Source organism: Erythrolamprus reginae, chromosome 3 (assembly GCF_031021105.1).
Source record: "Erythrolamprus reginae isolate rEryReg1 chromosome 3, rEryReg1.hap1, whole genome shotgun sequence".
NCBI classification, from domain to species: Eukaryota; Metazoa; Chordata; class Lepidosauria; order Squamata; family Dipsadidae; genus Erythrolamprus; species Erythrolamprus reginae.
The window spans coordinates 181,080,150-181,107,555 of record NC_091952.1 but is presented as its reverse complement, the minus strand read 5'-3'; the positions used below and the strand labels follow the sequence as shown (position 1 = coordinate 181,107,555).

At 38.1% G+C, this 27,406-nt stretch overlaps 2 protein-coding genes across 4 annotated transcripts; both read left to right on the top strand.

Annotated features, from left to right (window-relative positions):
• The first annotated feature begins 219 nt into the window (after nucleotides 1-219).
• Nucleotides 220-16,533, top strand: SIRT5 (sirtuin 5). Of its 3 annotated transcripts, XM_070747331.1 has the most exons (10): nucleotides 220-495; nucleotides 2,648-2,849; nucleotides 4,704-4,832; nucleotides 6,780-6,913; nucleotides 7,312-7,537; nucleotides 9,351-9,438; nucleotides 10,076-10,129; nucleotides 11,720-11,837; nucleotides 15,262-15,377; nucleotides 15,795-16,533. In XM_070747331.1, the coding sequence occupies exons 3-10, from the start codon at nucleotides 4,718-4,720 to the stop codon at nucleotides 15,868-15,870; spliced, it is 927 nt and encodes a 308-aa protein (XP_070603432.1). In that variant the 5' UTR covers nucleotides 220-495; nucleotides 2,648-2,849; nucleotides 4,704-4,717; the 3' UTR covers nucleotides 15,871-16,533. The 3 variants fall into 3 exon arrangements, with proteins under 3 accessions (XP_070603432.1, XP_070603429.1, XP_070603430.1); XM_070747328.1 differs by lacking the exon at nucleotides 2,648-2,849; XM_070747329.1 differs by lacking the exons at nucleotides 220-495; nucleotides 2,648-2,849 and adding an exon at nucleotides 3,506-3,742.
• Nucleotides 16,534-19,091: 2,558 nt separating this feature from the next.
• Nucleotides 19,092-26,441, top strand: NOL7 (nucleolar protein 7). Its single transcript, XM_070747351.1, has 8 exons — nucleotides 19,092-19,345; nucleotides 20,652-20,712; nucleotides 21,591-21,646; nucleotides 22,295-22,320; nucleotides 23,303-23,378; nucleotides 24,398-24,519; nucleotides 24,606-24,683; nucleotides 25,915-26,441. The coding sequence occupies exons 1-8, from the start codon at nucleotides 19,170-19,172 to the stop codon at nucleotides 25,980-25,982; spliced, it is 663 nt and encodes a 220-aa protein (XP_070603452.1). The 5' UTR covers nucleotides 19,092-19,169; the 3' UTR covers nucleotides 25,983-26,441.
• The last annotated feature ends 965 nt before the right edge of the window (nucleotides 26,442-27,406 follow it).

Below are 27,406 nucleotides of genomic sequence, written 5' to 3'. Positions count from 1 at the left end.
GACTTGTGGACTTCAACTCGACCCCCCCCCTCCCACTCCCACGGGTGGCTGAGGAATTCTGGGAATTGAAGTCCACAAAGTCTTAAAAATAGCCAAGCTTGGAACTCCCTCATCTAGACCAGTTGCTTCTCAAATTGGGAAACTTTTAAGCTACGCGGACTTCAACTCCCAGAATTCATAACAATATCCCCATATGAAAGCATGGCGCTTAAACCCCGCCTCGCTGGCGACGCCTGTCAGGTTCGAAGCGAGAGCGACGGAGACGTAGCCGCCCGACCACCCTCTGCGCCCCCTCCTTCCCTCCGGCTGCCATAGCAACCCCAGAACAGGCAATTGAGGGGGCCTCTGGCGCGCGCTTGGGGGACGTGCAGCCCTTCACGCAGAGCCTCCTCAATCGTGCGCGCGGCCCAGTGCCGCTCTGGCGGGCCGGGCCCGCTTGCCACTTCTTTGCGGGCTAAGCTCGCGCTTGGTTGGACGGGCCCGGGAAAGAGTGAGGTAAGTCCTTTTGCGCCCGTTCGGTCGAGACTCGCAGTCTCGGGGAACCGGGAGCGCTGGGCTCCGTGGGGTTTCACCTGTCGGTTCCTTTCCCGCATTGCTGTCCCGCTTTTTGAGGGGGTGAGTGGGGGGACGGACCCGACAAGCAGATGTGGCCCGAGGCGGGGAGGACAGTGTTGTTCCTGGCTTTTCGGGCTGCCTCAATAGTGGAGGAGGAAGAACCAAGTCCAGCTCCTATTGGGCCTAGTCCAGAAGCGCTGGCTGGCCTGTGTTGTGGGGTGTGGGGCAGTGGAGGCGGGACCCGGTCTGTTTAGGCCTGCTGCTTGTGACAGAAATATTGTGACCTCATGATTCTTGGCAAAAGTATTTTTCCTTTTTATGTACACTGAGAGCATGTGCAACAAAGACAAATTGCTTGTGTGTCCAATCACATTTGGCCAATAAAAAATTCTATTCTGTTTATATCCCACCTTTGTAATACAGGTAATCCTCGACTTACAACCACTGATTTAGTGAGCATCCGAAGTTACAAGGCATTGGGGGGGAAAATGACTTATGACCAGGGGTACGTTCCACTCCTTGCCTCGCTGCCGGTTTGCTTCCTCCTTTGCTGCCTGCCTGCACATATTTGCAGTGCAAAAATTTTGCAGAATCCATGAGGAGTTGTGCGGCAAACAGGGTATCCAGCAAACCTGGAAATCGGAATTATCAGGGAAATCAGCGGTTCGGGAAATATCGGAATTATCTGGGAATTTGTGAGAAAAAACGGAATAAATCAGGGGGAAAAAACAAATTATTAAAATGTTTAAAAGTCGGGGGGGGGCGGAATCCTGTAAAAAAAACCAAAAATAGATCGTGCTGCCTGGCAGAGTCCAGCAAAAATGAACATAACTGTGGGGACAACTTGCTTCCTCAGCTACCAATATTTCTCCATGGCATAGCCTTTTGGTAGATCACAAGTTGCAGGGAAATATCAGGGATTTTCAAAATGTTTTCTCCCCGGACACCCTGAATGAATAAATAAATAAATAAATAAATAACGTGGGGGTTGGGGGGGGTGCCAAAAACAAAATGGCAACACATGTGCAGTGCTGGAAATTCAGCTTCTGCGCATGCGCAGAAGAAAGAAACAAAATTGGTAAAAATATATATATATTTTAAAGAGATGGTGGTGCCCATAGATTGGCACCAACCGATCCGGTTTCATGATGTCATTGTGATATCTTCAGGTTCAGCCGAACCAGGAGGAACTCATCTCTGCTTATGATCCTTTATCACATGACCATTGTAGCATCCCCTGGATCATGCGATTCACATTCATTCAGATGCTTGACAATAGGCTCACATTTATGACAGTTGCAGTGTCCGCGGGGGTCATGTGATAATTTTTTGCAACCTTCTGACAAGTAAAGTCACTGGGGAAGCCACATTCTCTTAATAACCACATTATTAACTGCAGTGATTCATTTAACAACTGTGGCAAGAAAAGTCGTAAAATAGGGCAAAACTCACCTAACAAATTTTTCACTTAGCAACAAATTCTGGTTTATGTTGGGGTCGTAAGTTGAGGACTGCCTTTATCTATGTACGTATGTATTGTACTTTGCCTCAAAGTGGTGAATGTATGGTTGTGCTAACTAAAATTTTGGTGTTTTCCTCCCCCCCACCTTCCATTAATTATATGCCGTAGGCAGAACTGAAAAAGATAGGACCCAATGATACAGATCTGTTGAAGTTAAACAGTCATTTAACGTAGATTTTTTTAAAAAGGTGTCAAGTGTTTTTTAGGTTTCATGGGACATGAGCCGGGTGGCGCAGCAGGTAGAGTGCTGTACTGCAGACCACTGAAGCTGACTGTAGATCTGTGGGTCAGCGGTTCAAATCTCATCACCGGCTCAAGGTTGACTCAGCCTTCCATCCTTCCGGGGTGGGTAAAATGAGGGCCCGGATTGTGGGGGCAATATGCTGGCTCTGTTAAACAGTGCTATTGCTAACATGTTGTAAGCCGCCCTGAGTCTAAGGAGAAGGGCGGCATAAAAATTGAACCAATAAATAAATAAACATCTGCTGTCTCTACCTCCAGACCTGTTTTTTTTTTAATTAGGATAGGTTTTTTTCTTTTTAAATTTTATTATTTGTTTTTTGCCTTTAGAACTTCAGCTGGAACTGAATGGGGTTGCAGTATTGTGTTCCACTGGGCCATTATACCACCAGCCCCATATCTCAAAGCAACTCTTTCCCCTAGTTATTTGGGCAATGGGCTTTCTACAATAATACCAGCATTCCTAGTGAATTTCCATAACTAAAAGTGAATGTATGAATGCTTTAATAACCGATACATTGAGTGACATCTGGTAAGTTGTAAGGACCTCTGTAACTGCAATAATTTGCTTTAAGTCACTTATTGGGACAGTGAAGTTCCTTTGAATCATTTATCATCACAGTAAATTTCAGTCTCTCAAAGGTACATTTTCAAGAGGCAACTGATTTTTTTTTGCCTGGTTTTTTTCTTTGAAGACATTTTGCTTGTCATCCAAGAAGCTTCTTCAGCTCTGACTAGATGATGGAGAATAGAATGGATTTATACTCCTTGCTGACAGCTTCATAAATCACTTCCTAAATGCATGGCACAACATAGGAGAACATACCCATCAGGACTAGATTCAGCAGTCAATCTGCATTTAAAATACAGGCAACTGTTTTGAAGATAGCAAAGTCCACATTTTGAACAGAGAGGATTGCTGGTTTTAAAGAGGGTTCAAGGAGGCCATCTATGTTAAAATTGAACAGCCCTCTCTCAATAGAGAGGGAGAGATACAACATGATCTATCTTCAGTCTACAACATAATCCTTTCAACAGTTCCAAGAAAGCTTCACACCTAATTGCACCATTCAGGTGACCCTGACCACACAAATAAACTTCAGGTGGCCTTAATAACTTCCTGTAATAATGCAAATGACCATCTGTCTATACAGTATATATATTCCTTCCATTCTCCACCATCCCATCAGAGCTGAAGAAGTTTCTTGGGTGAGAAGAAGTGAAACATCTTCAAAGAAAAATCAGAAATTCCAGTTGCCTCTTGAAAAAACACCTTTGGGACAACCATAACCTGGATGACTGAGAATCTCCACAGGCAAAATTGAATCCAGCTTTTGAGAGCAATTTGGCTAAATCAGTTATTGGTTTTTAAACCATTTCTATATCATGCTAAGAACACTGCAAAGATGTGTTTGTTTAAATCATGTAAGTCAATTCTGGCTCAAATATAAATATACTAGGCATTGGTTTAAGAAAAGATTCAGTAGATTTATAGAAGGGTTTTATGGAACATAATATGGGGTAAGAAAAATCATGTTAAGAATTGTATATGAAAATAAGGGAATATGAGAAATATGGCTGCAAAGCAAAGAAAAGCAGTCCAGTCACTCACCCACATCAATTCATAGAGTTGTTCTTGTAGTGGAAAAGAAGGAAGAAGGGGTATTAGATATGCTTGTCACCTTGTTATTTATAAAAATAAAGGAAGAATTATTTTTAAAAATTCACAGCTAGCATCATTACACTGATAAGGCAGGAAATGTGAATAATCATATCTGAGTTGGTAGACCATATTGAGATAAAGGTTAGCATCAGATTTTTAAAAAGGGTTTTAAAAAACTTAAACCTAATTAGAAGGGTAAGATTTTTAAAATGCTATAAATTTCATTGAACTGGTCCTTCAGTAAATAAAATTAAACTTTTTTCTCTTCTATGAGAAAAGATACCTTTTTACAAATAATTTCTCAAACTTCCAGTTTCAGGTGTTCTCTTTACTTGTATCAGTCTGGTGAATAAGCGTTAAAAAACTTTAGCAACTTGTATTAGCAGGAAAACTAGTGGCAAAGTGAACAAAGAAGGATGCAATCTTTGTGGAAAATTCTATCACAGAAGAGCTAGCATAAGAAGCAATGTATTATAATACATTTATGTGTTCTGAACTAGAATGGAATGTAACTCATAATGTAAGCCAATGCATTAGGGTGGTATTTATGGTAGTACTACGGTAATAGTATAATGATACCATGTTCTTTCAAGACTGAAAGATGCCAATACAATGGTAATTACTGAGAAATATACCCAGGACAAACACAGACAAATACCTTTTTTTAGCTGATTTTTCACTTGGCTACTTTTCCACTTTACTCATTTCAATCTCACTTCGCAGAATACAGGAGCCTAATGAAGCTTTTCAACCTTACCGTGAGGAACCTGGTTTCTCAAGTATATTGTGGGCTTAAATTTGCTCCAGCCAAGAAAGAAAGGGCATACTTTGAAATGGCACGGCCCAGTTCAAGTAAGATGGGATTCTTTTATTTATACAGAAGTTTAAAAATATCATTTTTTATATAACAAAAGAATTGTGACGTCAGACATGCACATCAGTGATGGGTTGCTCCTGGTTTGGCCTGTTTCTAAGAATCGGTAGTGCCAGCAGCAGGGGGTTCTGCCCACCCACTCGGGATGCTTCTGCGCGTGCAAGCGCACGTAGCAGTAGTAAAGGGTTTTAGAACCTATTACTGATGCACAGCATGTGGCCATTGAGAACAGTTGATGATGGAGACTGTGTAGATAATGGAATTCAATTTATTTTCTGTGGTTAGAGTGCAGCACTGCAGGCTACTTAAGCTGACTGCTAGCTGTAGTTCAGCACCTCACCATCCGCTCAAGGTTGACTCAGCCTTCCATCCTTCAGGGGTGGATAAAATGAGGACCCAGATTGTTGGGGACAATATGCTGATTCTGTAAATCGCTTAGAGAGGGCTGTAAAAGCACTATGAAGCGATATATAAGTCTAAAATGCTAAATGCTATTGCTAGTTTTATTAGCTTGAATGAAGAGAGTGAAGACTGTTTATGACCATAGAAACAGTCCTCGGAGAAGACCCAAAATATCCTGTGGTTTAAAAACATCTATTAGAAGATTCATCTCCCCAAATTTGCCTGCTTTTTCCCTTCAGATAAAAAAATGAGATTTATTTATAGTATAAAATCTGGAATTTTGGGGTGGGTGGGACAGATTTCATACTTTATTAAATTATCCATATGACAGCTCATCCTTCCTTATTCCTCAGTGTATTTCTAAAGCTAATCAAGCATTTTTCTTGGCTCAGGTTTTTCAACTTAACTGTAGAAAGTTTCCAAAAAGTATCTTTTCCCCTTGACCAGTGATGGCAAACCTTTTTTGCTTTGGTGCCAAAAGGGTGCACACATGGGCAATGGCGTGATGACACACACCCATAATGCAATGGCTTCCCCTTGTGCATGTGTATACAACCCCCCTGCACTACCTCCATGTTTCCAAATTTCAGGTTGGCCATCCATAGGCTCCAGAGGCTTTCCTGAAGCCTGGAGAGGGCAAAAAACAGCCCAATGGGTGAAAACAGCCTCCCCCCCCCCCACCTTCCAGAAGGCCAAAAATCAGCTGGACAAGACGCATATGCCTGCTGGAGTTGACATAGGGCAAAGCCTTGCATGCCCTCTGATATGGCTCCGTGTGCCACCTGTGGCACCTGTGCCATAGGTTCACTATCACTGTCCTAAACCTTATTAGTGTGGGTGGCAAGCCCTCATATCCCTTTATACGTTAATTAGAATGTTTCTTTTTTCCTTTTGGATGTGCTTCATTCTTTTTGTTATTGTACAGGTTCTATTTTTTAATATTGTATGCAACCCAATGATTTTACAGAGCTGGACCTCCTAAATTTGACAAACAAATAGCAATTAACATTTAGTCCCGGAAAGAATATTTTTAAAATAAATTGATTAGTTATGCTAGATAATCATAAAACTAAGCTGTTATTTCTTTGACATATTTAAGTTAAAACAAGGAAATATCAATACAAATGGTTGAAAAGTCTGTCTCTGATATTTAGGATGTATATGCCAAGCTGCATAAGATTCCTTGGATTTTACCGTGCAAAATAGGTTTCATATGTATGTAATTTTGAGTATAAATTATCTATTCTTTTTTTCAGCTCCAGTTTAAACACTCAAAAAACTAATATGCAAGCATAATTACCCTTGGGACATATCTGCCTGTCCTCCTCCTCAGAAATATTAAGATCCCTATCTAACATTCAGGCAGAGCTTATTGGATTGAATTCATTTAGGACCACCCAGGACAGGAACTTTTATAGTTGAAAAATAATTTCACTATACATTTTCCACACTAATAAAAATAACGTGTGTATTGAGAACATGCTTCAAAAATGTACTAATTGCATTTTTCTTATATTTTTAAGATCTTGCTGAGTTTCGAGACATATTTGCTAAAGCAAAACATATAGCAATTATCACAGGGGCTGGAATCAGTGCAGAGAGCGGTGTTCCAACTTTCCGAGGTGCAGGAGGCTTTTGGAGGAAATGGCCTGCACAAGTATGTAGTATTGGTGTACTTTCAGGATGCAAAATATTATTTAAAAGCCTTAATACTTTTTAAGAACTAGTATGACATGTGTTAAGCAGCAGTTTGTTTTGAGTGTGATTTAATACTGCGGCTAAAAATGAATATGAATATAATGGAAAACGGTTAGTACAACTTTGGCCTTCTTTTGTTTTAGATTTTTTGGATCAACTTATATTTATATAAAAACTTGCTTTGGTATAATGTGTGGTTTTAAATAAACAGGCAAAAGTTTTGAACATAGGAATACACTTTATAAATGCAAACTAATTTTATATCGTTGCAACTTCATATAATAAAGTCAGTCTTCATAGTCAGCTATGGATATTTATTTCTTTTAGGAAAATAACAAACATTTTTTCCTCTCACAGGAACTGGCTACCCCAGAAGCTTTTGCAAGGAATCCCTCTAGAGTGTGGGAATTCTATCATTACCGTAGGGAATTAATGATGACCAAACAACCAAACCCTGCACACCTTGCCATAGCAGAGTGTGAGGCTAAGCTAAGCAAGGAAGGCAGGAGTGTTGTGATCATCACACAAAACATTGATGAACTCCACAAAAGAGCAGGATCAAAGCATATTTTAGAAATTCATGGTAAGAATTTACAGAAAGGGCTCATTTGACTGTATTTTATATTAATAAAGCATTATAAATAATTATTTGTCAGTATAAATTCCACACTAACATCTTGGGCATGCTATGACTGGGTTCTTTCTTCGTCTTGATTCTCTCTCAGGAGAGTACCAAAATAGCTTTATGCTTGTATTGTAAAGAGTGAGAGGAAAACCTTTTCTTATATTTTAGCTTGTGAGCAAAAATAATAAGGATTTTGATTAAGGAACTGATATGGAAGAATAGGATAATATAGATAGTCCTCAATTTACGACCATAGTTGAGCCCAACATTTCTCAGGTTAAAGAAGAAATTGGTTAAGCAGTTTTGCCTAATTTTATGACCTTTATTGTCACAATTGTTAGGTGAATCACTGCAAATGTTAAATTAGTAAAAGTTAGAATCTGGCTTCCCCACTGACATTGCTTGTCAGAAGATCACATGACCATGGGATAGTGTAAAAGTTATAAATATAAACCAATTGTTAAGCATCTGAATTTGGATCACATGACCATTGGGATGCTGCAAAAAACAGTCCTAAATCACTTTTTCAGTGCCGTTGTAACTTTGAATGGTCACTAAATGAACTCTTGTAAATCCAGGACTACGGTAACTATATTATTCCTTTTCCCAACATCACTATTCAAATAGATAGGGAATATTATGGCTCTATTTTATTTTTTAAAAAGCATTTTCTTTAATATATAAACTGAATTTAAAATGTGGATTATAAATTAACATCTGAAAATAGAGAGTAAGAATAACATAAATAAAAAATATCAGGGTTTCAAGCAGGGGTGAAATCCTCTGAAGTCTGCACCTCAGACAGTACTGTGCAGCACTGAAAAAGGAACATTTTGAAGCCATCCTAGTCTGCAAAGATAAGTAGATCAGCGAGGAGGGGGATCAGCTATGCTGAGCAATTTAGATTAGAAATCCTGCTTTCTAGATACTCTAGAGCGCGGGGCACAGCTGATTGTCGCACAGCTGATCATAGGATAAACTGGCGCACCTGAATGGATAGTACTTCACCTCTGCTTTCAAGGTTTATGTACACATTTTTATACACAGCAGTTGGGAATACTTTTATTCTCTCTGAAGCTCTTTATTCCTGTCCTGGCAGATCTTGAAGAGAGTCATTTCAGCAAGAAAGGGAAATGGGCAATATTGTCGCTCTAGAAATATGCATGAACATTATGTATGCCCAAATTACAAGTACTGTATTTTTCAGCATATAAGACGCATCAGAGTATAAGATGCACCTTAATTTGGGGGGAGGAAAATAGGAAAAAATCTATCTACTAAGTATTCATTTGGCTAGCATCCTTAATCAGGTCAGCTTTAGCACATTATTTTATCCCCTGGTTAGGGCTGCAAAAAATGTTCAGACGGAGTAGCAATGAAAACAAGACTGCAAGGACTTAGAGGTGGGGGAGGGGGGGAGCTTTTTTAAAAAAAGTTATATTCAGAGTGTACGATGCACCCAAATTTTCAGCCTCTTTTAGTGGGGAAAAAGGTGCGTCTTGTACTATGGAAAATAAGTTATATAGGAACTTAAAACATCTCTGTAAGGCAAATGTTTTAATATCTGGAAATGTAAACCAAAAAATAATTGGCTATTTATGTGTTTGCCCTTACATTCCATTTTTCAAAACAATTTGATTTTGTTGAATGTTGATGAAAGCTATATTGTTACTTCTCATTTTTATAGCATGTCTCATGTTCCTGTAGTTTTACCAGAAATAAAAGTTTAAAAATTAATATTGTAATCTGACATTATTGCTTAACGTCCCAGGTAGCTTATTCAAAACCCGATGCACCAGTTGTAGAAACGTGGTGGAGAATTACAACAGTCCCATTTCTCCTGCTTTAGCTGGAAAAGGGTAATTATCTGTTCCATGATAGTCACAGTTTTTATTAGTGAAGAATGATAGAAATACAGGGTACAATTAAATAGGCAGGAAAGCTATATGAACCTAGAGTGGGCAAACTACTATCCTGTGTAGGCCCCTACGTCATATATGTAGAATTTTACTGTTGCTGCTATGTAGAATTGTTAGCGGTTTTATTTGTAATTTTCCAAGAACAGTTGGGGGATATAAATGTCTGCTTGAGCATTTGCACAGGTGAGCAGTTATGAGGACTGTGCAAAGACTGATGTTTTACTGAATTACTTCTTTAATGTTTAAAATTTCAAGAAAATTGTATCTCATAAAATAAGATATCTAAAGTAGGAAAAAGGAAAGAAGAAAAGCTTTATTACATGGAAATGTGCAAAATACTGTATTAATTTCCCATTACAGTAAAACTTTTCCTTGCTATTACCAATTAAGCCTATTTCTTAAGATCATTATTGCTTTTTTCAAACTAGTTTTCAAGAGGAAAAAATGTGCATTGTTGGTTATCTTACTAAAATAAATCTCAAAACTAGAGATTTTCTAGTGTCAGGAAGAATATGATACTTATGTGGTACTTTATTATAGTAAAATGTTTGTTCTTTATTATTGATAACAATTGTAGTGCTCCAGATCCTGAAACAGAAGAAGTTACTATTCCTGCGGGAGATCTCCCTCGGTAAGTTTTGATCTCATGTTTGTTTTCTCAAAAAAACCCCAAACTAACAAAAAACTGTTTGTGTGTATGTTTATCCATGATACTGTGATTTGCCCTACAACATCTGTGTTGCAGTTCAATGACCACTAATTTGCAGCTTTCATATTCATGCAATGTTCAGAGAGGGAGCAGAATTATACATGCTGCCTCTACTCTGTAAGAGCATTTGATGGACAGCATAAAAAAATGAGGATATACACTCTTGTTCAAACGATTAGAAAACATTTGCAGTGACATTAAAACGTTTTGTACGTGAGCGTTGCACATGTACATGATAGCATCTAGCTAATGTTAGGCTCGTGATAAAAATAATCCATCAGTGATAGGAATCTCTTTTCCAGGATTTTTCTCGTTATTACTACCCCCCCTTTCTAAATTTTCTTGGGAATGGATACCCAAGCTTCCAGAAGTAGAATTGTCTCAAATCTCCCTCTCTAGTTTTGCTGAGGAATGACCTCCACCATTTGAGGATACCTACTGGGCTACTGACATCGGTATCATAAACTGCATTTCTGTGTGTGTGTGTGTGTGTGTGTGTGTGTGTGTGTGTGTGTGTGTGTGTGTGTGTGTATGTATGTATATATGTGTATGTGTATACTGTATATATATATATATATATATGTGTTAAATGTTTTTAGCTGGAATTTTAAAATTAAGGGAGACTAGGATAGATCCATTTCGGCCTTATTAGGCCTCATCAGCTAGCCACACCCTTTCTTTACTGGGATTCGATCTGGGAAGCTTCTGCATTGTAAAGCAGAGAGCTAGCAATTAGACCCATCAGATCTGAATCCTCCCAGCTCTGTACCAGGGAGGGGGTATATGTTTTTCTTATGTCGGATCACCCTGGTATATTTTTATTACTGCCTTGCAGTGGCCCTGGGTTGGGCCTAGAGGCAAAAAAAGGAGCTGTGACGTTCCTTAAAAATATACCAGGGTGATCCGACATAAGAAAAACATATATATATATATATATATATATACACACACATATATATATATTTAATTCAACAATCCTTAATTTGAAATGCAGTTGCTTAGAAGTCAGCTATTATTCTTATTCGGCTCATTCTAAGAAGTTTTAGGATTAAAATGTAATTCAAATAACAGTGTATTTATGCTAGCATAGACCAATGTGATGAGTTTTATATTAATATTATAAAAGTCCAGCCTTTTGTTGTATGACTTACCTAAGCTGAGTATTACTTTTTGGCCCAGTGATTTTTAGAAGCATTATAGGTATAATTTTCTCTTTAAAATCCTAAAACTTAAATTTGGTTCATTGTCTGGAATATTTATTTACGTAACAACAAAATCACGATTGGTGAAATATTTTGAATAACCTATTTAGATTAAATATACTGATAAAGTATGAAGATTTTCTCAATGATTTTTCTAGAATTTAAATAATATACAATAATTTTGCACAGAAGTTGATACAGTACATGTGCAATATATTCTAAGTGATCATCTCTTTTAAACTACTTTACTAATCTTTGCTTAAATTTTATATATACTATATATAATTTCTTCATATTTGGGGGGAGACAGATGCGAACTGTGCAATGGCCTCTTACGACCTCACGTTGTATGGTTTGGAGAAGCTTTGGATTCTAATATCCTTACAGAGGTTGAAAAAGAACTTGAGATATGTGATCTTTGTTTGGTGGTGAGTAATTTTTAAAACTTATCTGCTTTTCTTACTTGATTGTATCCCACTTCTAATTTAGGAGATAAATATCTGTACAAGGTGTTCCTTCCTTCTGTTTTCCCTTCAACTAAACTATGAGATAGGTTGGGCCAAAAGAGTACTCAAGGAGTTTTAATGATTGAAGGATAGCTAGGATCAGGGTTTCTTTGACCCTAGTTCAACATTTTAACTACTGCACCTGTTTCTTGGTGTGTTCGGACATTTAACTAAGTAAAAATGTATATAGTTTTTAGGAGAGGTCTCTCTCAACAAATATCAAGTGTAACGTGCTTCATTGACAATAATATACATGTAGTCCTTGATTTTCAGCAATTCACTGCAGCATCCCCTTAATCGTACAATTAAAATCTGGGTGCTGGGCAACTGGTTCATATTTATGATAGGTGCAGTGTCCTGGAGCCATGTGAACTCTGCACAAGCAAAGTCAATGAAGAAGCCAGATTCACTTAACAACTGGATTATTAATTTAACAATTGCAGTGATTCACAACAGCTGTGGGAAGAAAGGTGGTAAAATGGAGCAGAACTCACTTAACAAATGTTTCACTTAGCAACAGAAATTTTGGGCTCTGTTCTTGTCATAAATCAAGGACTACCTGTAGATGATATACTGCTTTCTTCTGGGTTATTTTTCATTTTTCCAACCTAGTAACCAGCCCTGGGTTTTTCTGCTCCAGCCCAGCTTGATTATGTGCCATCAAGTCATTTATTTATTTATTGGATTTGTATGCCGCTCCTCTCCGTAGACTCGGGGCGGCTAACAACAGTAATAAAACAGCATGTAACAATCCAATACTAAAACAACTAAAAAACCCTTATTGTAAAACCAAACATACATATAAACATACCATGCATAAATTGTAAAGGCCTAGGGGGAAAGAATATCTCAGTTCCCCCATGCCTGATGGCAGAGGTGGGTTTTAAGGAGCTTACGAAAGGCGAGGAGGGTGGGGGCAATTCTAATCTCCGGGGGGAGTTGGTTCCAGAGGGCCGAAGCTGCCACAGAGAAGGCTCTTCCCCTGGGTCTCTCCAAACGACATTGTTTAGTTGACGGGACCCGGAGAAGGCCCACTCTGTGGGACCTAACTGGTCGCTGGGATTCGTGCAGCAGACGGCGGTCCCTGAGATAATCTGGTCCGGTGCCATGAAGGGCTTTATAGGTCATAACCAACACTTTGAATTGTGACCGGAAACTGATTGGCAACCAATGCAGACTGCGGAGTGTTGGTGTTACATGGGCATATTTGGGAAAGCCCATGATTGCTCTCGCAGCTGCATTCTGCATGATCTGAAGTTTCCGAACACTTTTCAAAGGTAGCCCCATGTAGAGAGCATTACAGTAGTCGAGCCTCGAGGTGATGAGGGCATGAGTGACTGTGAGCAGTGAGTCCCGATCCAGATAGGACCGCAACTGGTGCACCAGGCGAACCTGGGCAAACGCCCCCCTTGCCATTGTCAACTCTTTGCACCCATTCAGTGAGATTTTCTCTATGGTGATCTGTTTCTTACTTAGGATTTTAGGTTTTCCAACAGTTCACCCATCACTAGCTGCTTGCTGATTTACTTCTCTTTCCTTTCATGTTTTTCCAGACATCTAGGTCATATATTCAGAGTAGGATATTTGGATCCTGGTCATTTGTGGCTTGATTTTTTGATTTGTTTGATAATCCATTTGATTGTTTTCTTTGCTGTCCATAATATTCTCGTGAGTCTTTTCCAACAACCGTGTTTAAAAGTGTCAATTTAGGAGGTCCCCCCCCAAAATCACGGTTGCTTAAGAGCTGACTCAGGTGTGGGCAAACATGACATTTATTAAAAAATTGGACAGCCATTTGTCTGTAATAGTATAGGATCTCCTGTCATGGATATGGGTTAAGTTGAGGCATCCCAAAATTAACATTGTATAGATCTGCATTGTCAAATTGTATTAATTATAATTAAATTAAAATTAAAATGAATTATAATCAATGAGGGCCAGTTTGATATGGTGATTTAAAGCACCAGAAGGAAACATTTTGAGTTCTAATCTCATTTTAGGCACAAAGCCAGCTGGGGAGAAATCTTGGGCCAGTAACTTAGGAGAAGAAAGCTGTGGCAAACTACTTCCAAAATCTCACCACAAAACTGTGTGGACTTATCCAGGGAGTTGCTAGAGTCAGAAATGACCCAGTCATACATGTGCACAACAAACGAAAATTGGTGGGCAAAAATAATTAATTAATAATAATTAAAATTAATTAAAAATAATTAATTGCTAAAATTTACTCTTATGGGATATGGGAGTAACTTTGAGGAACAGAAGGAAGAACTGCAGCCAAGGCAGTGATCAGATAGGAAGCATCTGAGTGCAAATCAGGAATGGCATTTGAGAAATGTCTTGTAGATCTGTGGCTGAAGGCTAGTACAGTATTACCATTTTTTCTCTTAATGCTGCATTCCTATGGTTGTTGTCAAACTTTCTAGTTAAAAGAGATTGAGAAAGCAAATACAGTGATCCCTCGATTTTCGCGGGTTCAAACTTCGCGAAACGGCTATACCACGGTTTAAAAAAAAAATTAATTAAAAAATACTCCGCGGTTTTTTTCTATACCACGGTTTTTCCCACCCGATGACATCATACGTCATCACCAAGAGTCACTTCTCTCTCCCTTTCTCTTTATTTCCTGTCATTCTCTGCTACAATCATTTTCTCATTTCTCTTTTTTTCTCTTTTTCTATCATTTTTCTCTCTCTCTCTACCTTCCACTCTTCCCCCTCTTGCTCTCTCTCTCTTTCTCCCTCTCTCTCTCCCTCTCTGTGAGAACGCCTGCCCCACCTCTCCTGCAGCCCCCTTGCTGATAGCTGGGACGAAAGCGCTCTCAGCTAAGGGACTGTGAGAGGGGCGAGGCAGGCATTCTCAAAGCGCTCAGAGTGGCTACCGGCCGAATGAGGAGGATGAGAAGCCGTAGCCGCCAGCGCTGCTGCAGGAGGACCCGTGTCCCAAGAAAGCCGGTGAGAGGGGTGGATCGGGCGGGCGGGCGGTAGCGGCGAGGGGGCCGGAGGCGCTGGGGGGGCGGGGGCAGCCGACATTCAAAACAGTCTTTGCCGGCCTCCGCACTTTCGTTGTTCCCCACCCCCAACTTCAAGCCCGGCTCCTTGTGCTGCCTTGAAAAAGGGTGCGTGGGGGTAGTTTTTGGCTGTCCATAGCCAAAAATGGTGTTTTTACTTCCGCACCGCTATTTCGTGGAAATTCGACTTTCGCAGGCAGTCTTGGAATGCATCCCCCGCGAAAATCGAGGGAACACTGTATTTGCCTCAGGCAAAATTAGAGGACAAGCCAGGTGAATGCTTTATTAGTTCAGTCAACCTATTGCTGACTTTGATGTTTTGTTTCTTTTTCACAGATTGGAACTTCTTCTGTAGTATATCCTGCTGCTATGTTTGCTCCTCAGGTATCTGCCAGGGGAGTGCCAGTTGCAGAATTCAACATGCAAAGCACTCCGGCAACAGATAAGTTCAGGTAACACGTTTTGTTGTTTTGGTGAGATCCTGTTTTTGCAGTTATGTTAAATAGAATTGGAAGGATTTATCAGTGCTTGTTAGAAAGACAAGGTCACCTTCTAGTTTACAGTAGTTTGTTATATCTTCTTAGCAACAGTGTAGAATGGAATTAATGGAAAAAACAAATGTAAATCAACAATAAATGAATTAGAAAAAGCTTAGCAGCTCTTTTTACAGACCTTGTACTAGCATGAGGGGTCTGACACATCTCTACAAAGATTGCCTTATTTTTTGATTGAAGTTTTGATATAATAGCCAAAATGCATTTTTAATAGGTACCGCTGTGGCAACTCCATAAATGGTTTAAATTAATAAAATATATACAGCGTGTATAATTGTTTGAAAAGCAATTTAAATTCCCAATCCTTTTTTTCAGATTCCATTTCTCAGGTCCTTGTGGTACTACGCTGCCCCCAGCCCTTGCCTCTGAAAAAACTAAGACTACCTCTTGAATATTTATGAGAAGTAAGAAAGAAAAAAAAACCCCATAATTGTCAATTTCAGTAATGGTGCAGATGTAAGAGGAACTGGTTCTCCTGTGGAAAACACTTTGCCTGAAACTGAACAATGGAATGTCCAGGTGACGGTGAACAAAATAAATCATGATTTTGAGGTGACAAGAATGAGCAGTGGGAAAAGGTGATGGACAGAGATATGAAAAGTGGTTATCACTATTGGGGGGAAAAAATCATGTGAATTGAAAGTATAAATATACAAACTGCTCAATTATGGTGAAAAAGAGATTTGTACTCTTAAGAGTTTCAGATTGTATCTTTGATAAATGTCAAGCAAGAAGAGAATGTTACCATTATTCATATTTCACAAAATTATTTTCTGACAATGGAGGTAAAACTGAAAATGTTAAGATAAAACTATCTTTTAATAGAGCCTACACTCCAGTAACTTGCAGGAAATCAGTAAAGTATTCTTTGTTAGGAGATGAAGTGCTCAAGATTGTAAGCAATAATAAAAATAGATTAATAGCTTCAATTTACATATGGTTGCCTACTTCCATCTCACTTTCAGAGTTGAATGAATATATGTATTAACTTAATTACAACTTTAATTTTTTGCTGTTCTAAGGCACTAAAATAAAGCAATACCTTTTTAATTGATTAATATTGTTTTGTTGATTTAAAAATGAGGCTATAGTATGTTAGCAGATAGTATACTGTAGACTGATTTTATTCTGTTGACTGACAAACACATTGAAGGGGAATGAGATTAAGATTTAAACACTCTAAAGCAGAGGTAGCAACATTTTATCTGCATGACTTAATAGGTTCCATTTTATAATTTAACATTTAGGCGTAGGATTGATTAAACGGAAAGCAATGCTTATCAGTGTCTGCTTGTGCTATAGGAAAAAGTAGAGAGATTATGTTTTGCAGCCTCTGGTTCCCTGTAAAAAGCTGCTGTGGAATATGGAAAACAAGCAGCAAAGGTGGTTTCCTGCCCCTACTGCCTCTCAGAATGCTCCGCTGGTTTCTTCCACAGTGAGATGTTCTGAATGCCTGTAATGTCATGCATTTTTATAGAGATGCCATTAGCCACGGTTGTTCCCCTCTCCATTTTAGCAAACATTTTGGGTGGGTGAATTGGAAAGAAAATATATTTCTCAAATCCTAAAGTTGCAAGGGGCCAATCTTGCTCAGTGCAAGAATCCAAATTCAAGTGCTCCACTGAAATTGGTATCAAGCCTCAGATCACATCCACCGTCTCTTTGGGATTACTATAATTTTATCATGCGTGATCAGTGACCCGTTGTGTGACCAAACGATGTAGAAAGCATACATAATATTTCATAATTGCAAAATCCTAAAAGCAAGACTGAATCCTATAATCCTGTGAAAGTAAGACAGCATTTTTCTATGGTAGCTGTAATAATTGTGCTGGTCTGACAATATAAAGCAAATAAAATCATGCTCAGAACAAGTGCAGTGTCCGCTAGCAAGTGCCATAACGAGGGTGGGGTACAACTTGTTCTAGAAAGAATAAAAAAGGAACAGGTAGTTTCAATATTCTCCAAATGACAAGGGCAAAGTTCACTCTGCAAAAGAGGTATTGCTATACAAATATCATAGAAGACCAGATATTGAAGTGGGTCAAAGAGAGCACCACAGATCTGGAACATGTAATATGAAATATATAATCTTGCTGGTTCAAAGGCTTTTCTGTTTATGCCCTGTCACTCACTGATTACTTAGATTGCCCTGGTCCACCTGGATACACTTATTGAAAACCTGCTGCCAAATTACAGTTCTAGCTCTTAATAGCTCGAGGTTGGTATGAGAAGGAACACTGACATACCTAATTCTGAATTCTAGTTTTCTGGAAAGAGGAACGAATTGTCAAGAGTCATGGTCAGAGAATCATTGGAAAACCGAACAAGCCAAAAGTAGAGCCAACACATGCAGATTTTTGGCACCACCAGCAATTTTAAGTAGATTGCGGCGTTTGAAACCTAGCAAGGTACCTAAAATAGGGCTTTTAGGTATCTAGATTGGATAGTATTATTAAGGGCATATATACAGCAATAACTCATATAATGGAGCCCAAGTAACATCTGGGAAATGATCTGACTTTAAAAAATCTTATCGCAGTATAAAAGTATAAAAGACAATATTGCCTTGACAATATTGGTGACCCTCGATGGTAGGGGTGTCAAGCTTATTTATGTTAAGGCAGACATCTCTGCAAACTTTAAGTTATTCAATTTGGGATGGACACCCTTTGAATGGTGTGGGAGTAGGAATGGATTTCCAGAGGAAAAAATGCAGACTACAGGAACCAGAAGCACTTACTCAGGTGACCATGAGGACAAAGATAAACATCCAAGGGCTTCAAGTACCCTTTAAATCAGGGGTCTCCAACCTTGGCAACTTTAAGACTTGTAGGACTTCAACTCCCAGAATTCTCCAGCCAGCAAAGTTGGCTGAGGAACTCTGCCACAAGTCCCACAAGTCTTTAAAAGTTGCCAAGGTTGGAGATTCCTACTCTAAATGACGCAAATAACCAGCTGTCTGCAAGGAATACAAATTCTTCCAGGCTGATAGGTCTCTAGTTTCCTGGATCTGTTTTTCTTCCTTTCTTGAAGATGGGAACAACATCAGCTCTTTTCTAGTTATCTGGCAGTTCCCCAATGCTCCAGGATCTTTGAAAGATATAGTTCAGTGTTTCTGAGATCTCGTCTGCCAGTTCCTTCAAAATCTTTGGGTGCAATCCATCGTCCTAGTGGTTTGAATTCGTCTAGGGTGGACAGGTGTTCCCTTACCATTTTCTTCCCTATTTTAACTTGTGTTCCTAATATGTTTTCTGATCCTGTCAGAGCTGAAGAAGCTTCTTGAGGCACATCTTCAAAGGGGAAATAGTGGTTGCCTACTGAAAAAGCCCCTTTGGGACAACCACGATATGGATGGATGGATGGATTTTTTGATTTGATTTGATTTATAAGCTGGATGACTAAGAATCTCTACATTTTCCCGTGGTCCTTATAAAAACCCTTTAACGTCCAGTTACATATATTTTACACTGTAAATTCTTTGTTGCCTCCACAAACCACAAAAAAATGGTTTGTTTTTTAAAAGTATACTGTAATATAAACGCGAAGGTGGCCTTCCGCTTCCGGGTTATTTCCAAACTATTTCCCAGCTGCCTTCCTCGGCACACAGAGTACCGTCTCTTTTTAGGTTCCGGCGGATTCTTTCCGGCGATAGAGTTCGAGGTCAACCGGAAGTTTAGCTTAGCCAAGATGGAGACGCGCAGCGGCGGCGCTGAGGCAAAGGAGCGAAGGGAAGCGGCGCTTATGGCCACCGCTGCCTTTTCCGACGGGGAAGAAAGCGACGAGGCCCCGGAGGAGGTGACTTTTGAGAAGGCGCGGGAGGCCGCTGTGGAGGAGCGGCGGCTGGCGGGAGAGCGGGCCCGCAGGTAATAACGCAAACCATCCGCCACCTGAGGGGGGCGAGAACCAACCGGGACGGCCCGGCCCACCCTGCCGATTGCGCGCCCTCCTGGGAGCGACGCTCTGGCACAGCAAAGAAGAGAAGAGAAGGCAAAAGCCAACAAGAGGCAGGGGGGGGGGGGGGGGGGCTGCATTTAAAGTCACCGCAGCGGCCAGTTTTCAGGAGTAGCTCTTTTGTCCGATATTGTCAGGTTTATTTTTTTTCCCCTGGCCAAACTTTCGGTAGGAATTTCCCTTCGGTGACTCCACTCATGGTTGTCCTCGGCCTCAAGTGTTCATGTAAGCCAGGAGCTCCCAAACTTGGCAACTTCAAGACTTGTGAACTTCAACTCCGAGAATTCTCCAGCCAGCAGAGAATTCTGGGAGTTGAAGTGCACAAGTCTTAAAGTTGCCAAGTTTGAAGACCTCTGATGTAAGAAACTTATAAAGCTCCCTGTGATATAATTTGCAATGGAGATGGGTGGGTATCCACCTATTCTCCAAAGTATCAAGGGCAGGATAGGAAGTAACAGATGGAAACTTATCAAACTTATTTATTTTGTTGTAAGTCAGTTGAGAAGGGTGGCATAGAAATCTAATTAATTAGACAGACAGACAGACAGACCATGGTATCATGCTCTGGATTCCATACCATGGTCTTTTGAGACTGAAGGATGCCAATGCAATGCAAAGATAGATGATAGATAGTTAGAAGGATAGGGTAGGATAGGATTAGGATGGGATGCGATAGATATTCAGCTTAGAACTAAGACATTTCCTAACAAAGCAATGATTTGGAGGAATGACTGGCCTTCAGAACTTGTAGGTTCTCCATCATTGATTGTTTCTATGAAGAGATTCTTTAATCTTTAACAGGATTTATATGCCGCCCAACTCCAGTGGACTCTGGGCGGCTAACAACATTTAAAATAGTATAAAAAGTTACAATATCGAAAATATCAGAAAATAAGACAGTAGAAACAAATAATAATCCTAAATGACATAACAACCACTTGACATACAACAGATTGGACAACCACTTGTCTGAAATGGTAATAGGTTCTCCTGCTTGAGCAGGAGATTGGATCTGAAGGTTCAACTCTGTTACTGTTCTGGGTGTTGGTCATATGCATTGCAATAATGCAGATTTTAACCAAAGTGACATATTTTTAAAAACAGGAAAAGTTTTAATTGCATAACCTTTACATAGGTGGCATTTTGTGAAGGCGATTCAGTTTTGTGAAACAAATGCATATTTTTGTAATCCATTGATGTCTTATTTTGCTTTCTTAGAGAAAAGGCCATATTGAAAGAAAAGAGACGACATAAGGAAGAACTATTTAAGGAACAAAAGGTAATTTGGTATATCATGTTTATAATATTTTATAATGCTTTCTTAAACTTAAAAGCTCTTAAACCCTACCTCAGAATAAACTTCATTATAATTTTTATCATGTTTCACTGTAAATTTAACTGCATATACTGCCTCCTGATTTTCTGAGAATTTGTAAAAGCATGTCAAAGTTATTGAACAAATGTTTGTCAATGAAAAGCTGCCGAAGTATTGCTATTGTATCGTAAATGTTCCAGCTACCTTTTAAATTGAGTTGATTGAGGATGATATGTGTTTTATTTGGCATATCCAAAGAGAATCAGATTAAAAAGATTTAAGCAATGAAAATGACAAGGGAATATGTGATCAATATAATAAATAATACAGGATATAATCTATTCTTAGATACTTATTTTCCCACCATGAAAATCATTTCTAGGCTCAGAACATGTGGCAGTTTGCAAAAGTCAACTCCTTAGTGCTCTAAACTAAACACCAAGTAAAATTTTTGGGACAATAACAAGCAACTTATTATGCAGATTTTCTGCTAGCATCACAAGTCATCAGGGATTTTGGGAGTTGTAAGTGTCAAATTCAGTCACATCACGTGACATCACAATGTTTTCTGCCTTTGTGAAATCGGGATGGGCATGGTCTGTACATGACGCAGCCAGCCCACAGGCTGCTAGTTTGACACCCCTGATGTGGGGGATACTACATTTCATACCCATTTCAACATGTGCTTGATTTAGGTTGTTATGTTATATTTTCATACTTGGATTTGCTGCCTTGAATTAACTAGATCTACAATTTATAACTAATCAAAGGCCCCAAAAATTATTAGAGGACTAAGTTAATGACTAGAGATAATATTAATTGGAAAAATTTAATCTTCTCAGAAAAAAAAGCTGCTTCCTGAAAATGTATTGGAGGAGTTGGCATCCACACAGAACAAGTAAGCAGATATGTTCTGGGTTACATGTAATTATTCCAAGTTTTGTGCTACAGTTTATCTTTGTCTGTAATCCTGAAGAAACAGTTAATTCCATCATTTCTCTCAGGCTTGATTTTACCTAAATGACAGCACTCTTATCTTATATTTATCAAATTGTATTACTGGTAGTTCTTGACTTACAAGCAGAGTCAGAGGGGAAGCCATACAGCTGTGTTACTAACTTAATAACTGCAGTGATTCACTTAACGACCGTGGCAAGAAGTCATAAAATGGGGCAGAACTCCCCTAACTACTTTTTCACTTAGCAACAGAAATTTGGTGCTCCATTTTGGTTTTATGACAAGGACCACCTATATGGCGCATTTGTGAAATGAAAAGTTACTTATGATGTAAGAAACAGTTTGAAATCTTGCTGTTAATCGGTCAAGTGCTTGACTATTTTTTTACCTATCTAAAAGAAAGCTAAATTATTTCCTCCAGTTCAAAAACTTATCAATTTCTGAAAAGAAAGAATATGAGGAATTTACAGTCCGTCATATTAAATCCATGTATTTAGCTTATTTTTGATAGTTTGGCTGCATCTTATTAACTTTTATTTATAAATTATGAAATCTCTTCCTAAATTCTTTTCAACTTTTCTTCCATTAGCACCAATTCAACATCTGAGGAACAAGGTATATATAAAAGTCTACTTTTTATGTTATCTCTACTGTGTGTTAATTATGTGGTGAATAGTATAAGAGTGGTTTCAGATCCACATGTAATCTAATATGGCAAACAAAGATAGAGGTGAACAGGACCATTTGAAAAAATAATATAAAGTAATATTTAATATTACTTTATATTATTTATAATATAAATATAATATGAAATAGATGAATATATAAAATTCTCTGTCTCTAATGGTCTTTCAGATGTTGCTGTGATTTAGAAGAATGACATGAAAGTCTTAGTCAATATGATAGTAACCTATGTAGAAAAATATGACTGTTCCTTAATATTGATCAGTAAACACTTCTAGGTATTTTTTTAAAAGTTGCCATTTTTGTAATCCCACTCTTTTCAGATAAAAAGCATTCTAGGTTTACTGTTAACAAGTTTGTTCGGGAGGAATAGAACATCATGTAAACCTTAAATCTTTGTTAGCAGAGTTATCTCCATCCATGAGCAAATACAAGTGGAGGACTCTGGTTTTATCGCTGTAGGAGGACAAAGTTCTTAACAAAACTAAAATAATATTACTCTTCTGATACTTCTGAGGGACTAAGCAAAGTTGTGCATAAAATTAGTTAACCAAGTATAATAACCATATCTGCCAGCAAATATTGAGTAGAATGGATTATATTTTCTAAATGATATACTGTAGTAATAAAAATGATTCAGGGATCTAAGCGGCTTATTAAATTTTCCTAATTGTTTCCTATCAAAATTCAGGTTTATAGAGGATTTGCATCAAAGCCTCTACATGCAGATCACTTCTTGCCTACAATTATATCCCCCCTCCTCCCAAATTTCCATTTAGGCTGGCTCCTGAACTGTAACTCTCTTTCTGGTAACAAGAGTAATCAGTTTATTACACACATTTATAAGCAAGGGTTTCTAGAATCCCATTTAAAATTAGTTTAAGGCCTTTAATATTCAGCATATGTATTATAGATCAGAACGTTGAAGTTGAAGTTGAAAATCAAGACGATTCAGAACAAGACAGTGAAGAAGAAATTTTGGCAACCAGGTATGGCTTTGTTTAGCCTTCCCAATTCTCGGTACCCTCTAGGTATATAGACCAATGCTCGGAATATCTTGGCTAGCATGAGGATAATTCTAGAGATAGAAATCCATAATTAAGAGGGGCCCAGGTTTAGCAAGCCCTGACTTTGTTGTTCTTATTTGGTATGATGAGCTATATTAGTACAGTAATTTCAAGAAAAGAACATCTTTGAGAAAACTCATTTCCAATTTCTTCTCAAATAAAAGCAACATTCTCATTTAGGCAGTTGTAGAAACACTTGCCTCCTGTAGGTTCAAATCAATGAGATATGCTGTACTTTCAATAAGGCTCCAAATTAAATTTCTTTAAGAAGAGAGACCACAGTTAGTTAAAATGGAAATTGCTCTTACAATAACTCTTAGGAATGCTTTGTTTTAGTTTCAAAAGGCTGTACCTGTAGCTGTAGAACTGATGTTGGTGCATGGTGAAAAAACCTGTATTATGGTGGGGCTTTGCAGTAATCTGGAGTAATTTTTAAATGTGGTTATAACTGACACATGAGGTTTACTATTGCACATTCATTTTGTTTCAAGTAGGTTTTTGCAATAATTTAAACCTTGGGTACCAGTTGCAGATAAAGGGCAAACTCTAAATGGCACCACTTTATGTAAACTAAATATTTGAAACAAAAAAGCTTGAATTCAGTCATAGTTCATGCTGCAACTAGCAATTTAAAAAATTAAACTGCTTAATCTGAACCTAAATGGGCCACACCTACCTATCTCATCTAACATTGATTTTATTGCAAACCTGCTAAAAGCCTTGGGAGTTGAAAAGCTGTGCCCAATGTCATGAGAGTGAGTGACTGTTAAGCCTGTTCATACATACATGAATAATGGAAATATATTTATAATAAAGAGTTATTTTGTTTGCATATTATTGCTTTTAGTCGATTTGGCTAAAATATAGGGAATATGGTTTTGGTTCTGTAAAATGAAGTAGAGAACCAAGGCAGTAAATATGTTAACTTCCTTTATCATTAGATGCCCCCCAAATTACGTTGCTGTACGGTTAGAAGACCAGGTGCTAACCAATCGACAGCAACAGGATGCCCAAGATTTTATACAGAAACATCTTTATGGAGCACGTTGCAATCGAACTACTGGTAAAGGAGCTTTGCATAACGAACTTAGAAAATACATTGATGGTGTAACAAATTATAATCCAGTTAATTTCCTCTTGTTATTCCAGCAAATCAATATTTTTCTGTTCAAAACAAGAAAAGGGCAGTTAAAAAAGCTGCAATCCAGTTTGTGAATAAATCTTGGGGTAAGTTTTATTTATTTATTTATTGGATTTATATGCTGCCCTTCTCGGAAGACTCAGGGTGGTTTACAGCATATAAGATGATATTCCTTTGCCTAATAGCAACAGTTTAAAGAGCTTTTGTGATTGTGCCTTTATTGACTTCAATGTTTTAAGCTTAGGTTTTACATTGTGTGCCCCTTTTTCGTTTAACTGAGGAACGTGTACTAAAAGTGAAAAATCTGGTCCAAAGCAATTGCTGTAGTTATTTTGAAAGATCTTCCATCAATGGTCATTTCCTACATGATTCCACATATGAAAAATACAAATATGTTCAAGTATAACAAAAGCAGAAGTAGCTAAGGATGTCTGTAACATGAGAGGCATTTATACCCTTGGGATATGATTATGAAGTTTGAGTGTGAAATTGGATGATAAAGCTGTCCGTGTAATTTAAGATAAGAGCTGTTTACGACTGACTATATTCAAGAGGTCTTACCATTCAAAGTACATGTGGTCTTGAACAGTCACATGTGGTAGCACATATAGTTAATTTTAGTTCATTTAAAAAAGCAAACAGGGTCAGACCTGGTAACAGTCGGATGCAAAATCATCAGGCGATTCTAGGATTGTAGGCTACCATGTAAAGTGAAAGGGGGAAAAACGCAGAAGAGCACAAACTGCTTCAGTATTTTTTGCCAGGAAAATGAAATAGATATGTTTGAGAATTGTAGTTTATATATAACGCTATTTGAGTTGGTGAAGGGTAGGAGACCTGAATAAAAAACGTTTTAGTTTGCAAATCTTGTAAAGGCTTCCCAGGAACAATAGCCTTTTTTGTATTTATTCCCAAAAGATTGGGAAGTAAGTTCTGATATTAGTGGATGTCTGATTTGTCACATAAATGTGACTTGATACCAGGTGAGGAATACAAGTGGCAAGATCCTTTGTCTCTCTGGGCCACCAAATCCACAGCATTATGGAAAGGTACAGAAAACACAAATTCCAGAGGTGGAAGAAGTTTTTTTTTTCTTTCTGCTTGATTATCATAAAATGAGCAGGCTCCATAATGGCAAACCCAACCAAATTATTCATGAATGCTATGTATTCCGTAAACTTATAGTTGTTTTTATATAGACTCTGTTGAGAGTGAATGGAAACGATGGCAAATCTGAGCTTTTATGGAACCTGCAGCAACAACTTTAGCATTCTTGACTTCTTTTTTCAACTAATTGTTTGTTTTCCTGTTCCCTAGGTAAAGCAGAAAAGGAGAAGGCTACTCGGTTTACAAAACATTGGGTATCTACAAAAATAATTCCCTGAAATATTTTGCTGTTGCTTATGTATAGTATCATTGCAAAATATCTTGTTTTTGAATTATATAATGTCCTTGCTATTGTTTTATATATTATTAACATTTTTATGATTTTTGTTTTCTTTTAAACCTTAACAGAGTTTTAAAAAATATAATTTTCTGGAAAATAATTCGGGTCTTGCAATGGTATGTTGCAACTAAAAGTAATTTTATCTGAGCCTTTTGAATTCAGTTGAATTAAGTTTTGACTGAATGAGAAATCATTTTTTAAAATTTTTTTATTCTTTTTGCTAAAATGCTTTTTAGCATTGACTTTTCTACATCTGTAAATTGACTTACTACTGTACCTGCGACATGTTTTGGGAGAGTATATTCCAGCTGTAAAAAGATGATATATCTTGAAATTATTTGTATATAGGTTTGCAAATATGGGAAATATTAAAAAAATAATAAAACATTGAATCTCATTTGCCTGAAAATATTTCCCATGGAATTAGTACATGTTTCAACAAGTTGCTTGCTCCCCTACCTGGTGCCAATGGGAACCACAAGCAAGATGTGAATCAGTAGGAAAACCAAATTCATTAACTACTAGTCCCTAGCTTGCTTACTAGGCTAAGAGCTAAAGCCAAATGGTCCAGTGGAAGAAGTCAGTAGAGAATACTTACAGCAGACAAAGGTATAGTTATAATCCACTCCTGAATTTCTTTAGGAGTCAACACCAGTAGCAAAGCAGGTCCAAAGAAGAAATCAGGTGGTCAGGAAACTTATGTCACATTTGACTCCTTTCCAATAAAAAAAGTTAAACTTGGAAGCTGATCTTCATCTAAATGAATTTTACACTGATCAGAACTAACTGTAAGAATTGAGCTCTTCAGGAATAGATATCCAATATGTCTAAGCAAACCATTATTCCTACGAGGTTAAGTAACTGGGCAAGACTTTTTTTTGCGTTCTTTGTCTCTTGATTGGGTAATCTCATAATTCTTATAGTCCAGATCTATGTATCTCGATCAGAATCCTGGTTAGAATTAGATAATGGAAGATGGCTCCCCTAAGATCTCAGTATTATTCCTGACATCACTGGACTATATATTAATTTGGCTTTTTACTCAAATTCTGTTGTTTTCCCTATTCCTCCAAGGGAATTGAGATAACAGCTAGTATTAAGAGATACACTTGATGTCAAATTATTGCTGACTCTTAGCAACCACATAATTTTATTTGTTTCTAACCTGATCCTTCAGATCTCTTAGCAGTGGTGTATTTATCACACTATGTCTGGATCCATCCTTTTTCTTCCACCTTCCCCATATTAGAGTCTTCTCCACAGAGCTGTCTTATGCTCAAAGTAGGATCACTGGAGCCTGGTCAACTGATGTCCCAAGTGAGAAGTCTAAGTTGGTTTGTTTGTTTGCTTGCTTTTCTTTTA

Coding starts and splice junctions, on each gene's coding strand:
- NOL7 (XM_070747351.1), top strand. CDS start 19,170: ATGGAGACGCGCAGCGGCGGCGCTGAGGCAAAGGAGCGAAGGGAAGCG. Junction 20,713..21,590: donor AACTATTTAAGGAACAAAAG/GTAATTTGGTAT, acceptor TAATCTTCTCAG/AAAAAAAAGCTGCTTCCTGA. Junction 23,379..24,397: donor GAAGAAATTTTGGCAACCAG/GTATGGCTTTGT, acceptor CTTTATCATTAG/ATGCCCCCCAAATTACGTTG.
- SIRT5 (XM_070747328.1), top strand. CDS start 4,718: ATGAAGCTTTTCAACCTTACCGTGAGGAACCTGGTTTCTCAAGTATAT. Junction 6,914..7,311: donor GGAGGAAATGGCCTGCACAA/GTATGTAGTATT, acceptor TTCCTCTCACAG/GAACTGGCTACCCCAGAAGC. Junction 11,838..15,261: donor TATGTGATCTTTGTTTGGTG/GTGAGTAATTTT, acceptor TCTTTTTCACAG/ATTGGAACTTCTTCTGTAGT.